General features: G+C 44.9%; 1 protein-coding gene across 11 annotated transcripts in view; it reads right to left on the bottom strand.

Annotated features, from left to right (window-relative positions):
* The window catches only part of BCAS3 (BCAS3 microtubule associated cell migration factor), a 301,404-nt gene that overhangs the window by 7,185 nt on the left and 278,477 nt on the right, over nucleotides 1-15,742 (bottom strand). For 4 of the 11 annotated variants that reach the window (XM_077188620.1, XM_054647217.2, XM_054647218.2 and 1 more), the window contains 2 exons: nucleotides 13,356-13,523; nucleotides 8,008-8,073 (listed from right to left, as the gene is read on the bottom strand). The exons of 1 other annotated variant lie outside the window; for it this stretch is intronic. In XM_077188620.1, coding sequence (XP_077044735.1) covers nucleotides 8,008-8,073; nucleotides 13,356-13,523 — 234 coding nt within the window. Of the gene's footprint in view, nucleotides 1-8,007; nucleotides 8,074-13,308; nucleotides 13,524-15,742 lie in introns of all 11 variants that reach the window. 6 more of the 11 variants (XM_054647219.2, XM_054647220.2, XR_013184844.1 and 3 more) reach the window with 5 other exon arrangements.

Raw genomic sequence — 15,742 nt, 5'->3', positions numbered from 1 at the left:
GGTGGGGAAGAGCTCAAGAGCTGGGGCGAGGTGGGAAACCACACTGGGATGAAGAAATATCAGGGTACTGGGAAATTACATCCATTACATCGCTGCTACTGCACTTGGAGGTTTTTCTTATTTCCCCTTTTTTTTTTTTTTTTATGAAATGCAATTATGCTAACGAGGGAGCTCTAATTATAATCCATCTCCAGCACCCTTGGCGGCTGCTCGGAGCGAGGGGCTCCAGCCCCGCTGGCAGCTCTGGGGATCTGCTGGCAGCGAGGGCACAGGGGGGCACTGCACCCCCAGGGGAACCTGTGCTTTTGGGGATTGGGATGAACAAAAATTGTGATCTTCAATTGCAGTGAAATGACAGCACTGAGTCCTCGTTAAAAATCTTAATTTTCCAAGTTGGTTTTGATTTGAGATGGCTGAAATTTCTGGGCAAATGTGTGTTGCTCCTTTCCAGAGGGAGCACAGGCAAAGAGTCAGTTCCCAGTTTTATATATTGCTATGATTACAATTTCAGCTTCTTATGATAATGTTGGAAAGTCAGTTAAAGCTGCTCTCTGCCCCAAGCCTTGTTCAGTGGGACTGACTTCCTGCCATGCTCTGGGTGACAGCCTGACACACCTGCTCCTCAGAAATGTTTCTTTTTCCTTTTTTACAAACTCAACAGTTTCACTAAAGAGATTTTAAACTCTTTTCAAATGAGGGGAAAAAAAAAAAAACAACAACAAAATCCAAACCATGTCATTTGAGCATTGAAAATCAATTCCTGTGTTAAAGCTGTCTCATCCTGTCACAACCTGAAAGATGCTGAGATGCCACAAAAGCACCTCCATTAAATTTGCAAGTAAAGAAGACTGGGAAACACTGCCTGAGCAACTTCTGTGAAATCAGGATTCAGTGGCCTATGTAAAATATTAGTTCCTGTCAAGCTGCCTTACAATAACTCCAGTGCTGAATCCACCCAGAGCTGGCTCGTGCCATGCACTTGGAGATGAAAGCTGGCATCCTGGAACAAAGGTGGCAGCATCCAGCAAGGAGATGGGGAGGTACAGGAGGAAGGAGAGATCCAGGGGAATGGAGACAGAGCCTCGTGAACATCAGAGTCCCTCTGAGAGCCCAAATCTCATTTCTAGTGCCTGATTTCACTGCAGGGATGCCAAACAATTTAACACTTGCAAAACAGGGAGGACACCTGAGCTCACAGAAATGTCCAGGTCTGCTTCAGTACAAAGAGATCGGTGAGGAAAGGACAAAACATCCTGCATGAACTTCTAAACAGGTTGTTTATTCCTTTAAACAGAGCAAATGTGACCTGAGCCCATGGAGTAGGAGACCCAAGACTCTGGCATCTGGCCAGACTTGACTCTGAGCATTTTATGGAAGGTTAAAAGTGCACCAGATAAAGGACTGGTATTTAGAGGGAGAATATTCTTCAAGATAGGCACTTTCACAATGACTTCCAGTGCTTTTAAAAAATAATCTCAAGTTTCTTAGAGCTGTATATTTTTGTAAAGAGGTTGAGGATGTTTTCCTACATAAATGGCTCTTCAGAAGGATGAGTTGCCCATTTCAGCCAGCATGTGAAATCTCAAAAGCTATGGCAGTCAAATAGAAAATCATTTCTGTAGCCCATCACATCCTGCAAGCCTACAACTCCTTGTGCAAGATTTACAGATGAGGTTCTTGAATGAATATGCAGCAGTGCTTGGGTTTAAAGGAATTCTCTCTTACCCCATCCTGAAAGTTTCACTGTGCTGCTACTCCAAATTCCTGTAAGATATCCTATGTGGAATAGATGATTTCCTGTGCCAGCTAGCCTGGGTGGACAAGTTTTTGGATGCATTTAGGCAGAACTATCTTGCATCTTTGGTTACGCAAGCAGCACATCTGTGTATATCAGACCAAAAGCATTTGCAGAGAAAACACTGTATTAAAATTCCTGGGTTTGCTCTCTCATTCCCAGGGTTATGGGAGTGCCTTGGATTGCTCAACACTGACCCCTCTGTCAGCCTCTACTCCACGAAGGAAATTACAACCCCAAAGTAAAATGCATGTTTATGACACCTACCACGTCCTGCACCCCCTGAACTCTGGGGATATTGCTCAGAAATGCTGGAGGCAATGCTCCTATTCCTGGAACATCTTCTATGCAGAGCAGGTGTGGATCTGAGCATCCCCCTCCCCTCCAGAGCTGGAGCCACTCCAGTCTCAGGACACAGCCTGTGTCCCAGAGGTAAGGACAGGGATGGCCAGGAGCCCTCAGGGAGGGCTGGGCTCCCTCATCCTCCTCCTCCTCCTCCTCCTCCCTGGGCTCAGCCAAACAGTTCCAGCAAAAAGCTGGGCAAGGAAAAGCTGCCTCAAGGTCAAACCCACAAACCTGGTGATGACCCCGGGGTCTGAGCAGTGACAGCTGCCACTGCATGAGAATTTCACACCTGACCCTCCAAATTTCAGTTCCTTTCCCATCTAAGACCTAATTCTCTACTCTCTGTGATGCCACCTCAGCATTTGGCCTCCTTAAAGGCAGGAAGAGAGCCCTGGGGTGGACTCAGTGCTCAGAGTGCCTCTGTGCAGCTCCCACATGTGCTCTCTGTGCTCTGACACACATGCACTGCTGAGCTGATTTTAAAAGTATAGGATTACAAAGCAAAGCCATTCTGGCACAACTTCTAGTGCTTCTGACACAAAGTGGCCTTTTGGGCCAGTGAGAGGCTCTGGGCTGCTCCCCTGGTGCAGATTGATGCTGAGGAGGAAGCTAGACCAGACTGGAATTTGGGTTTGATTCAAAGGAAAAGTTAAAAAGTTTTTGTGGGGGGAGCAGATGCTCAGCTGGTCCAAATCAGGAGAGTTTTGTTGAAGCTCACGAAATGATGTCACCACAGCCTCAGCCCTGGCTGCTCATCTGAACAGTTCAAGGCTCTTGAGTTGGGAGAGCTCAGGTGGAGCTCAGGACCAGTCTCCTCCTCCCACTTCCCTGGCAGTGCTTCAGTGTCACAGGAGCTCCAAACCCATCCAAACCCTCCTAGCTCCAAATGCAATTTATTTAGTCTATTCACTCCATTTTTTAAAAGATGATGTTGACATGGCTGCTTCAAGCAGACCAGCTTTGTAAACACAGCCCTCATTTTACAAAGCACTCAGAGCTTGCAGCCATTCCCTTAAAATCACAGCTCTACCCTGACTGAGTGTTAACCCAGCCTGGAAAAACCCCAGCCCAGTCTCGTGGGCTCTCTCTCTTGCAGGGCTGCTTGAGGCTCTCAATTATATTTATATTTATATGTATATTTATATTTATATGTATATGTATATTTATATTTATATTTATATATAAAATAACATATATAAATTATAGATATAATATACATATAATAATATATATTTAAAATATATAAAATCTATATTATATATATATTATACAAATATATCTTTATATATATAAAAATATATATTATGTATTATATATAAATATATATTTATAGATATAAATATATAAATATATAAATATATAAATATATAAATGTATATTTAAAAATATATAATCTCTCTTATTTCTATAGCTCCAAATTGTGATGTTAGACATAAATATGAAAGAGCCTTGATAAAAAATGGCATTCAAAGCTTAATTTGCCTCTTTGTTAATGGAGCTGTTGAACACAACAATTCACATTTGTGCTCCTGAAACCAGAAGGCAGCTGGAAATGGTAAATTCAACATTTTTGCTTTTTGAAAGTCATATTTTAAAAATTGTTCCAAGCATTGATTCTATTACACTCCATCTTTGTAGCTGCACTCTTACAAATGTGTGGATGAGCTGCAGCTGGTGGAGGAGCTGGTGGAAGGCAACTCTGTGTGAAACCTGAAAGACCTAATGGCAAACCAAGGCATTCCTCTGGTCACATCCCCCAGAAAAAGCAATTTAAATCATCAATTTAAATTCTGCCCTGTATTTAGGCACCTGGCAGTGAAGTTCACATCGCCTGCTCCTCGTGTTGTGCTCCTCTGTAGACTTTTTGCTTATATTTTGGTGGGTGACCTGTCACATTTCCAAAAGATGAACCAAAGAGACAACACAGCCCTGGCGTGGTTTAATCAAAAGATATTTTTCCAGAGGGTGTGGATAAAAGTAGCCCTGAGTGGAGGACAAAAAGCACCCTCAGATTTTACATTAGGGCCTGTCCCTGCACCATTCACCTCCCACTGCTGCCTCTGTGGCTGCAGGTGAGGGAAGAAGGCTGCAAGGTTAATTTGTCTCTTGATTTGTGCTTCCAAATGAAATTTCTACCTGACAAGGTGGGGAATAGCTGTGGCATGTGGGAACAGATGGGAGATGCCACCCATGGGAACGCTGTGCTCTGCCTGAGGAGAATTCCAGCACAGCAACACGTCCAAGCATCCTCCACAACACAGGGCAGTGGAATCTTTTTAGGAAAATGCCCCCATTTCCATGCCACCCACCCCAACCAGGACTCTCCATCCCCTCTGGCTCCTGCATCCCCTTTATGCCACTGAGCTGGAGCAGAGGCAGCAGGGCAGGTCCTGCCTGCAGCCTTCCCACAAAAAAACATCTTTGGAAAGGGTCAGAGAAGTGATACTGACCCTTTGTCTTTCACAACACCATCAAGCTGTGGTGTAAACACAAAGTTCATGTGTTGGGCAGTTACTGAGAAAGTCACTGACCAAAGGAACAACAAATAAATATCCCAAATAAGTAAATAAACAAATAAAAGAAGATGGTGTTTTAGCTGTGGGGGTCTTTTTGGAAAATGGTATAAAAGGGGTCACGCAGAAAAAGGCAGCACAACTTTTACACAGCCCCATTTTTACTGAAAGAATCTCCCTTTTGGAGGCTCAGCTACCTGCATGAACATCTGCAGGGGGCTGAACACATTCCCCTTTTATGGGGAAGCTTCAAACAGGGTTTCTTCATTTTCAAAACGTTTCCAACCAATTTGTCATTTTCCTTCCTCTTCATTTTTTTTTTGTCAGTGGATGGTGCACACAATATTGAGCAATAATAACCAGAGGAGGATGAAAACTGCAGCTTGAGAAGGAGCTCAGGATATGATTCCTCCTCACCGGATGCCTGGAAGATGTCACTGAAATTCTCTCTCCCTTAGTGCAACCCGTGTGGAGCCAATATGAACTCCCAGCAAAGTGCTTAAAACCCCATTATTTATAATAACTGTTAAATGATGAGACACTGTTTACCCAGATTGGAAGATAAATTCTCACTTACAGAATGCTCGCCTGACTGTCCTGAACGTCATCTGGTTTTTATTTAAATGCAAAATGAAATTAGGCTCCCAATAACACAGCAGAAGAATTCAATAAGATGGGGCTTTTCACTTACAGTTTAATATTAACATTTTCCCATAAATGTTAATGAATAAAAGTCTACTGTTTTATGTATTATCCATGGTGGGGAGACAGCAGGCTAGGAATGGAAGGAAAGCTAATCTTTTCATACCACAAATTAGGATATATACTTCAAGGAGGACTAAGTGTTCCCAGCATTGCCAGGGACCTGGCCACAACCCTCCTTCCCCTGGGGGCAGCCACCAGAGCTGATCCCATGGGGATGCTCCAGGGAGGCTCCACTGATCACCGAGATCCTCCCCCAGCCAAAATCCCTTTGGATTTGTTTCTCATTTTCCCTGGCCCTCTCTTTCTGCCTGCACGCTGTGAACATCAAACAAACACCCAACACCATCACTGCCCAGCAAGCCCTGATGCTCTCAGAGTCCAGCATGGAGAACCAGGCAGGATTATTGGGGAAATCAGGTGACTCAGTGTGATATTCTGTGAGAGAAAGGGGCAGAGGGGATGGGAGGTGAGGGCACAGCTGCAGGCCACAACACAGCGACAGGGAATGATCCAGCATCCAAAGGGAGAAGCACCAGGAGCAGATCCTGTGCCGGAAAGGGGCTGGGAGGACTGGAAGCTGCAGGGCCACAGGGCTGGCTCACACTGCAACCTTTGCATTGCCTTGGCTCTTGACTTCCCATTTACTGGAGAGGGTTTGCTGTGTTAATGTGTATTTTGCTGTTTGGTGACTCATACTTCACCCTACCTCTCTAATAAGTGTTCATTTAACAGTTTGACTGCTTAACAATTTATTGCACAAATGGGTTTCCATTCCACAGCCTGCTCTCCCATCTCCCCTGGAGAGGGCAATGCATAGTTTATGAGAGCTCTGTGATGGCCTGTGCTGCACATCCCAAAAATCAGCAAATACTCAACGGCTCTCTGGGGCTGCTGGGCTTGGGAGGAGGGACAGGAACTGTCTTGTCTTTATTCTGCCACCACCTCAGCAGCTGCAAGAGGTTTTGGCTCACAAACCAGCTGTAAAAATACCAGTCCTGGTTCAAATGCTGGGACCCGAGGGCTCTTATACTTACTGAGAGAGATATGCTTGCCATAAGTCATATCCTACACAAAAACACCATAGAAAGACTCCTAAAAGGAATGACAAGGTAATTATAGGAATTACAGATGGAAAAATCCCCTTGTCTCCTGCCCCCTTCCCAGTGTGGGACCGCTCGGTGTGGGGCAGGCTTCAGGCCTCAGACTTTTAAAGGGAAGATTTAATAAACACTGAGAAATATTTCTAAATATTTAGAAAACCCAAAATAACAGATTTCCAAGCCAAGCTGTGCAAACAGAAAATGAATTTAGAAAACTTGTTAAAAACCCAACAGCTTTTGCGTGCACCAAAACATGTTTGGGTAGCAGGAATCACCTCGTGGGCAGGATGCTGCAAGCAGAGCTGGAGGATGCTCAGCCCTGGTGGAACACCTACCATGGCTCTCCTCCTGCTGCCCCTGGAATCACCAGCAGAAGCCTCAGGGATGCAAAAAGCTTCATGCTTTAGGAGGGACTCAGCAGACAATTAAATGTGAGCAAAGCTAAGCTAGACAGGACAGAGCTTTGAGTTTTCCTGTGAAATTCTGGAGTGCTGCAGTTAATTTGCTTAATCATTAGGAGGAAAAACCACAACCCCAAGCAAACAAACAAAAAAAAAACCACCCAACACAGCAGCAAATCTGCAAGGAAAAAAGGGAACTGTGTCTCTGTTCACTGCTTTTGAGACAAAGCACTGGAAGAAAAATGTCCAGTTCCAATAATGTCATAACCTGATTAGAGCCTGACCAGAAGAGCTAAAACACTTGCAGAACAATGAGTAAGAAATTAAGTTTTAAATTGAGTGCTGGCCCTATCTCGTGTCACTTCTTTATATTCCAGTGGAAAGGACAGTGCTGAGCTCATTTCATATCGAGCAGAGGGAGATGCCTGGATGCAGACACCATTTAGTCATCTCCTATATGTTCCTCCCCATTTCTTTCTCTGGGAGGAATGACAAATCCAGGAATGTGACTGCACTTTGTTTTATTATGATATTGATTTTTCCTGCAGAGGGGAAAGTGCATTTATCCCCCAGGTCTGTGTGCTGGCAGGGAAGGGTTAACAAAATGTTTATCACAAAGCTGGCTTCAGAGTTGAAAGTAATGTGATCAGTAATGAATTTTGTGTTACATTAGGTTGTATAAATGGACAGACAAGCGCAGACAACAAGTGGCCAGGAGTCGGGGCTAATCTAATGATGTAAAAATAGAGACAGCACCAATTATACTTGGGGCCAGCTCAGAGCTCCTGCAGGGACTGCAAATGAATAGGTACAAATCAAATTACTGACTAATAGACGCACTACAAGAGAGGGCAGTCAATGCTAAATACATTAGGGCCTTGTGACCTCTCTGCTCTGAACAGCAGAATCCTAAATTTGACTTAAAAAAAAAAAAAATCAAAGAAACTCTTGTTCATTTAAGGAGAGCAACAGAACAATGTTATTTGTGAAATGACTTGAGACACTTTGATATTTTTTGGTTTGTCCCCCTATGGCCATGTTAGGTATGTGGCCCTTGGAAAGCTGAGAGAGGGTTTGCTTTTAGAACAAGGGAAAATACTCTCTGTGCAAAAGTTAAGACCTGATAACAATACAGTTATGTTACATACCAAAACATTTCAAAGCCATGTGCCTCTTTGTGGTGATGTTTTTTACTGCTACTTCACCGGCTGTGTCTGTATCAAAAATAAAATATTTCTTAAATAAAAAGGCCTTGATTTAATAAGAAGAAAAAGAAAAGGAATCTCCCCACACCACAGTTGATAATAAGCAAATGCAGTTGATCAAGATTGTTATCAAATGGCAGAAAGTCAGAGGTGTCTTGTGGCATCAGTGCTCCCTTTAGAATTTTTCTACAAACAGCAATGAACCTGAATTTACATCAGAAATATTCATGGTATCAGCATTCACACCCCCTCCCCCTTAAATAATGTATGACCTGGAAGAAATTCCAGTAAAACCTCCCAGGGCTGGTGGCAAGATTGGATTTGGAGACATGGGAAATGACTGGGAAATTAAAAATGCCCTTTTTGGACCTGCCCAGAGCTGTGGGATGGGGCTGCTCAGGGACACCCTTGGACAGGAGAGTAAAAATCCCACACTGAAGTGCCTGAAATCCCAAAATGTGCACAAGGCCAATGCTCCTCTCATCCAGCACTTCCCAAATGGTGGCTCCTAAAGAGCCTGAATTTTCCTTTCTTTTCAACCAGGCCCATCCAAATAAACCTTTTGTAGGAAGAACTGCACTGAGCTCCCAGACTTATTGGAGGGGGTAATTTAATCTCTGACCCTGGGATGAATATTGTGAAAGTTCAAAGGCTGCTTTTAGCATCGATGTTACTTGATCCACCACTGGGTTTGCTGCCCAAGCTGGTTTTGCACTGAACCTATGCAGAAATCTCCTGGCAGAAATGCTCTTCAGGGGGAAAATAATTTGCTCTGTGCATCTATAGCCCATGTCTGAGTTAGGATAAAACACAGCTGAGGAGAGACAAGGAGAAAATTGTCTTAGAAAAATTAAAGAGGAAGGAAGGAGGAAAGGAAAGAAGGGAGGGAGGGAAGGAGAGAGGGAGGGGAAGGTACCACTGAAAGCTCTACCTCTAGAAAGGGCTAATCCTATTCCTGAATGTACATCACTGTCCAGGTGGCTGCTGATCTTTGAATAAAGCTTGTGAGCACAGAAATTTTCTCCTCTGGACAAAACCCCAGGGAGGATGGTCCTTGAACAGGAGCCACCTTGCTCCCTTTGCTTCCCACCTCAGCCAGGTCACACTCCAGGAAATGTGTGACTTCCCTTTTCCAGTGCCCAAATCTCACAGGAAGGTTCCAAAACCACCCCTCTGCAAAGCTCAAAGGTGTCCAGACCCAAGTTAGGCTCAGCCTTTGGGCTTTGGCTGGGGACCAGGACCCAAAGTGCCCAGAGCCCCAGTCCTGGGTATCCTACAGGCCATTCCCTAACAGCACATCTAATTAGCTCCACTTACTTACATCCCATTAATCAGGTTAAAGAGTTTGCTTCAACATGTGAGCTTCCTTCAGCGCATTATGAGTCTGTTGATGAAATTTGGAAGGAATCCAGGCAGTTTCCTCTGAAGGCCAGAGGTGCTCCTCCCTGTGCCACCCGCCTCCCGTGGGTAAGGCTGACTTGGAGGCTTGCAGGAGTTTTGGGAGAAAGATGCATCTCAAAAAACATCCTGCTGCTCCCCTACTATAGGCTGATTTCAAATATTAAGCCTAGAAGTGATCAAAATACACTGGAAAGCTTAAAAAATGAACTTGCTGAAGGAATGGGTGAAGCAGAGGATTTATTAATTACAGTATTTTTGGAGGGAAAGATTTCTACCCTGAGCTGATAATTTCTTCCTGTCCAGTCTGAGTGGAATCCTGTCAGAGAGATTTGTCTTCTGGAAGCAGAGTTTCATAAATCACAGTCCTAGGGTGGTTTTTTTTGGGGAGGGAATGCAATATGAAGCTCCAGCACACACTTGAGAACTGCACTGTAATGTAAATATTGTAGCTGCTTGAAAACAAAGCTTTGCAAGCAAAAGAGGGCACTGACCACTAACATTTGTGTCTAGACTTGAATAATTTTTTTCTTTTCAGTGCGAGTTTGACAGAAACTGGAACAGCAAAAACATCTTTTTTGCATCTTGGCCAATTTATGCCTTTCTTGGAATTAAATGTGTATCTGGGCTGACAGCTTATGTACAGCAGACTCCACTTCAGATAGACATGGGTCATCTGAATAATTGGATAACAAGGGGAAAAGCTGGTTTCCCAATCAAGCCAACTAGCTGGACAACTGCAGTTATCATTTAGGTCACAAGGAAAGGAGGTTTTTGGGGGCTGTTTCCAGCCCTGGTTCTTCTCCCACCCTCTGTCCGACAGCCCTTGGCACGGAGTCAGAGGTGGAACGGCCCCATCTAATCCCCCTTCCTGCAAATGCCAGATTATTCCTGATGTTTTCAGCATCCTCCAGCTGGATATTTGTGCTGTGACCAACCCTGGGGTATTTCTGCCTCTGCAGCAGCCAGAGCCAGGGTTAGTGCTGCCAGCCCCAGTGCAACAGGGCAGGTAGAGAACAGAGATTGTGGGAATGCCAGCTGCCCAGAGCACACACTTCCTGCACACCCCTGCAGCCTATCAGCCCTGATTTCTATATAAACCTACGTGTCAGCTATGCCCTAACAGTTAAGGCATTAAAAGAATCTATTTATCTCCTGCCATTAAGTGCATGTCAGGACCAGTCGAGCACTTGATGAAGTCTTACTGTCCACCCTACTGCCCAGTTTGTGTCCACACATTGGACCCCAGCACTGCCATGCACAAATCTGCACATTCCCAGCTAGAAATGTTCATTAATTTGTGCTGAAGTTTGAGTAAGATTTTGCAAGTTTTGTTAAATCTCTGCAAAATCTATTTAAGGACTGAAGAGAATCCATGGGACACAATCAGGGGTTAAAGCATGCAAAACATAAAGGCATGAATAAATTAAGTTATTTTAGGAATATTAAAAGGATTATAAATTCCACAATTTTGAGTCCAATGCAGAAATATAAACACTGGTTTTGAAAGAAGCAGCAAGACAGAAATCAACAACCAACAAACAAACTTCCAGTGTCCTTTCTGCTGAACTCTTTGCTGTCATTTCACTGTGGTGAGTGGGCAGCAGAGAACCCAAGGAGGAAAATTGAGTTTTTTCAAAGATAATTCAGTTCAGCCAGGCTTGGTTATGATATAAGTGGTTTGAGGGAAGTGAAAACTCTCCTACTTGTTATGAGCCAACAAAGACACGTCTTTTTTGAAGGGAGGGTAATGCAGCTCCCCACTTATCTCTGCCCATTTATTAAGCAGCAGACAGATGAGAGCCCTGTGGTGGAATGGTGCTGGCAGCCAGCTCCAGCCCTCTCCCTCAGTGAATGCAGCTCTCCAGGTACATCTGAGCAGGAGAGAACTTTTTCTGTCTGTCTGCTAAAGAGGAACAGCTCAAGAGCTGTTAGGGGATGGAAGTGGAAAGGGCACGGGAGTTCACCCTCTTATCACCAGGTTTTCTCTGCTGCTCTGAGTCACCACATGCCCAAATCCTGAGAATAAAGTGTGTTAGTGGTGGAGAGAGTCCCAGGACAGCAGAGAGTGTTAATGACAGGGAGAGGAGGGTGCTGGGATGGGGTGAGCTGGGTCAGTGCTCATGTTACTCATTATTGCTGCGTAAAATCGCTGCTCTGAGATGGCATCTATCTTACACTCATTAGGGAGATTTATGGGGTTGGAGCAAGGGCTGGGAGAAATCTCTCTGGATGAATATTAACTCAGTGATGGCATCTCTATAAACAGCTCCTTTCTGTCTTTACACCTGCAGGACTGTGAGCCTCATCTTATGCCAAAGAAGCTGGCACTGGCTGCCATCAGCTGGATTTGGTGAAAATGGAAGGAAAATACAGAGCCCTGTCTCTGACAAAGTTCTTGGTTTACAATATAATACACTGTCAAGTCTCCAGGCCAGTCAGTCACCCTAACCTGGCACATCTGGAAGGCTTCAGCTTTCAGAGGAGGTATTCCCCTCACCTTTCCCCTTCCACACGCAGCCTGAGGGGTGCTGACCCATTATCAGCAGTGGATACCCTCCCAAAGTTCACACTGATCACAGCCTGGGTCAGTGAGTGATGAAATATGTGCTTTTCTCTATTTTCATAGGCTGCTTTTTCCACCTTCCCAGCCCTTTACAGACATGAGCTGACTGAAGTCCACACCAGCAATATGAGGCATCTCTATCCTCAGTGCACTGGTGGAGCTTTGCAGTCATGGACTCCTGAAGTGCCCTGGCCAAGGCAAAAAGCTGGTGAGGATTTGCACCAGAGCTGCAGCAGACACACCCTTAGTGCTCAACCAAGCCTTTCTGTTAATTCCAAATCTAACTCATCCTTTGATTTAGTCTCTCTCAAGATGGGAATCAGAGGAAGGACAGCTGGCAAGGTGACCAGCTGGGTTATGAAGGGGTTTCTGCACCGCTCAGCCTGGTTACTGCTGCCTGGACCTACAGACAAGGGCTAAAATCCTGCTCCTCACATCCTCCTCCTCCAGGCTCTGGGAAGCTGCTGCAGTTTGGTACCTGCTTCACAGTGAGCAAAGTCAGGATGAGCCCTGATGGGAGAGACTTCTTGAGGAGCAGAGAGAGCTCAGAGCAGCACAAGACCCCCAGTGATACATGAGGGCAGGAGCAAAAGGAAGAGACAGCCCCTGCTCTTCCTGAAAGATTCATAGGTGGGCATTCCCACACCTTCCTGCTGGTTTCTCCTCTTTTGCCTTCCCAGGGAAGCTGCCAGGAGAGTGACAAGTGAGTTGGCAGCTGATGTTAGGGGCCACCATCACTCTGAGGTGTTTTTACTGGAGGTGTTTTTTGGAACAAGTCAAAATTGATGGGGACAATAAACCTGCAGTAACTGTGCTTTAATTCCTGAGCATCTCCTACCATGGGGCCCCTCCTGACAGCCTAATCTCTGATGTGCCATTCCATTTACTTAAACAGATGATACAATTTATCAATATAATGGACACTGATGAAGATGGATTAATTTGGATTACAGAACCAGCGCTTCACAGTGGCTCCATTCACGACACAAAATGAGGATATGTGTGATTATGGCATTGTTTGGAGCAGGGCAGCAATCTGCACTGGAGGGGATGCAGCAGAGACCTTGTCCCAGCTATATGATAAGGAAGCTTCATTCATGTGCCAATATCTCAGATTGTGTTTATGTGATCTACCACTAACTTCCTTTTAGAAATGACTTCTGAGATCCCCACAAACAGAGAGAAAGAGAGAGAGAGAGAGAGAGAGAGAGAGAGAGAGAGGAGCGTACAGAGAAGAAAAAGCGAAACTTAAAAAAAAAAAAAAATTAAATCAAAATCACCATTGGGTGAGATGTACGTGATCTCTGATCACACCTCTTCTTTGTACCTGTTCCTGATCCCACCATGTCCCTGCTGGGGGACTCGCACATGGCGTCGGCCAGGCGCTCGCGCAGCCCCTCCTCGCTGGGCTCCATGGAGGACATGTGGCGCAGACCGAAGCTCTCGGGCCAGCTCCCACACACCTCCAGCAGCGTCACGCTCCGGTCGAAGGCACCTGTGACAGACACAGAGGGGACACGTGTGGGACACTGGGGGAAGCCACTGCTCCCCTTGAAAATTTTATTTTATTAAACCTTGACAAAAATGCAACAAAGGAAAAAATTCGCAGCGCTGGGAGCTGCCCCTCGTGCACACCACGTGGCTGGTTCATCTTCAAGAGGGATGCTCAGGCTTTTATACCCCTGGGGTTTGATCAGCCAGCCCTGGCCCCTCCCAAAGTCTGTCAGTCAGCTCTGCTTTGCCATTTATCAGTGGACACTGCTTTGTAACTGGATTGGAGCTCAGGTGTTGCCATGCCATTCCCACCTGCCCTGTGGATGCCATGGGACAGAGAGAGAGAGAAATGGCAAATAGCGTTTCTCACAGCGGCTTGTGAGAAGTTTTAGGGAGCTGGAAAGATGTGATAACTTGTTGACTATAAACAATTTGCAGGTGGTGTTTTTCTACTTTATTTTATTTTTCCGTTCCTCTCAAGGACAGGGTGTGAAAAAGATGTTTCTGTTAGTTAGCCAATAGAACAGAATCTATTGTACCACTTTATAAAAACCGCGTGGTTCTTTTGAATAAATCCTTCCTTGCCTTTGCTACAATCCTGCCCCAATCCTGGTGCAAGAGTGACACTGGCCCAGGTAAGGGACACGTGCAGCCTTCTTTGTACCTGTCCTAGACAACCCAGGCTGTCTGATGGCAACAATACAGGGGGAAAAGAGAACCATGGGGAGAAGAGAGGACATCTAAACTACGATAACATCAAATACATCACTAAAGCTTTTCTTAATATTCACACAATAGTTATCTTTTAATTGTGAGAGCCAATCATCTCATTATCCATCTATAACAGACACCCTGGCACCAACCTCCTCCTGTGTGTGCTGTGTTTTGGGTGCCTGAAAAGTTGATTTTAGCACATGAGTTAAAGGTTGGTGTTACAACACAGCACAGTAGAGCCCTAAGTATGAGCCAACAAGCAGCTGTAATCAAAAAGGTGAAATTAAAATATAGATTGGTATTAAAATACATAATGAATACATACTGAAATTAAAATACAGACTGGAGTCAGGAAAGCAGCAAATAACACAAATGTGAATGGCATGCATGTATTTTTATGTTAGACAAATAGGAATTATTTTTTAAGTTGATTAAACTTCCACTGCAATGCTGCTAAGATGCTTCTTCCCCCTCCTCATCTTGAACAATGGAAACAGTCATTTTGTCCTTGCTAATGGGCAGAAATTTTACCTAAATTCCCGTTCTTGCTCTGAAACAGAGAAGAGGCAGAGCTGCCTTGTGTCTGACAAAGGAACAAATGGATGCCTTCCCTCAGTCTGGGATATCTGTGGGTTTTCTCTGCTCCTGCACTGGGAAGTTTTAGCTCAAACGTGCTCTAACAGAGGCTTTTTCACCAGCAGCCCCTACTGAAGACTCTGCCTCTTGTGAGGGAGTGCACGTACCTACAAAAGATCCTTCAAATAATTCTCTGACTTGCAGTTATTACCTCATTCACAGCAGGGTATGATGTTCTGCCGAATGCAAAGATTAGATTCTGAATTCAGGATCACTTCAAAGTACAAATTAAAATTATTCTCCTTTATTATACAGCAAGTCTTCTGCAAAGGCTTACTTAAATCATTCCCACTTGGAACAAGATTACAGTTATGCTTTGTTCCTTCAAGCACATACCATTTACTCCACTATTAGGTAACTGAATATGCAGCGTTTATTGTGCCTGGTTTCTGCCAGCCTAGCGAGGGGAAAAAATGCAAATGCCAATGTTTCTCAGAGTTAAAAGTACATGAAACACGTCCTTGTTATCAGCCCTTTGGTTTTCCCCTTTGATCAGCCGTCAGAAACTATCTACACTTGTAGTCTGTGACTGTACAGCCTCACAGCACACCCCCTGCCACTGACAGGTGGTAATAGAAAGGGTGAGAGACCAAGCCCCGCGGCAGGCGGCCCTTCCTCTGATAACGCCCCGAGCACGGGCTGATAACGATGGTAAACACTCGGCCAGCCAGCGAATCCATCCATCAGCAAAGAGGGGCTGATAATTCTGAGCTCTAATGGCACGGGCTGCAGCGCCAGGGCTGGCATTCAGGGATTTATATGGGCTGCACTGGTGACTCCTGGCTCCTGAATTTCATCGGCGGTGATTTATCTGCTGGCCTGGCTGCAGAGTGGATTCCTGGCACTAGAGAACAATCAACACTGAGATGG

Source organism: Agelaius phoeniceus, chromosome 20, assembly GCF_051311805.1.
Source record: "Agelaius phoeniceus isolate bAgePho1 chromosome 20, bAgePho1.hap1, whole genome shotgun sequence".
Taxonomy (NCBI): domain Eukaryota; kingdom Metazoa; phylum Chordata; class Aves; order Passeriformes; family Icteridae; genus Agelaius; species Agelaius phoeniceus.
The sequence above is the reverse complement of the archived record's forward strand: the minus strand, read 5'-3'. Positions and strand labels throughout refer to the sequence as shown.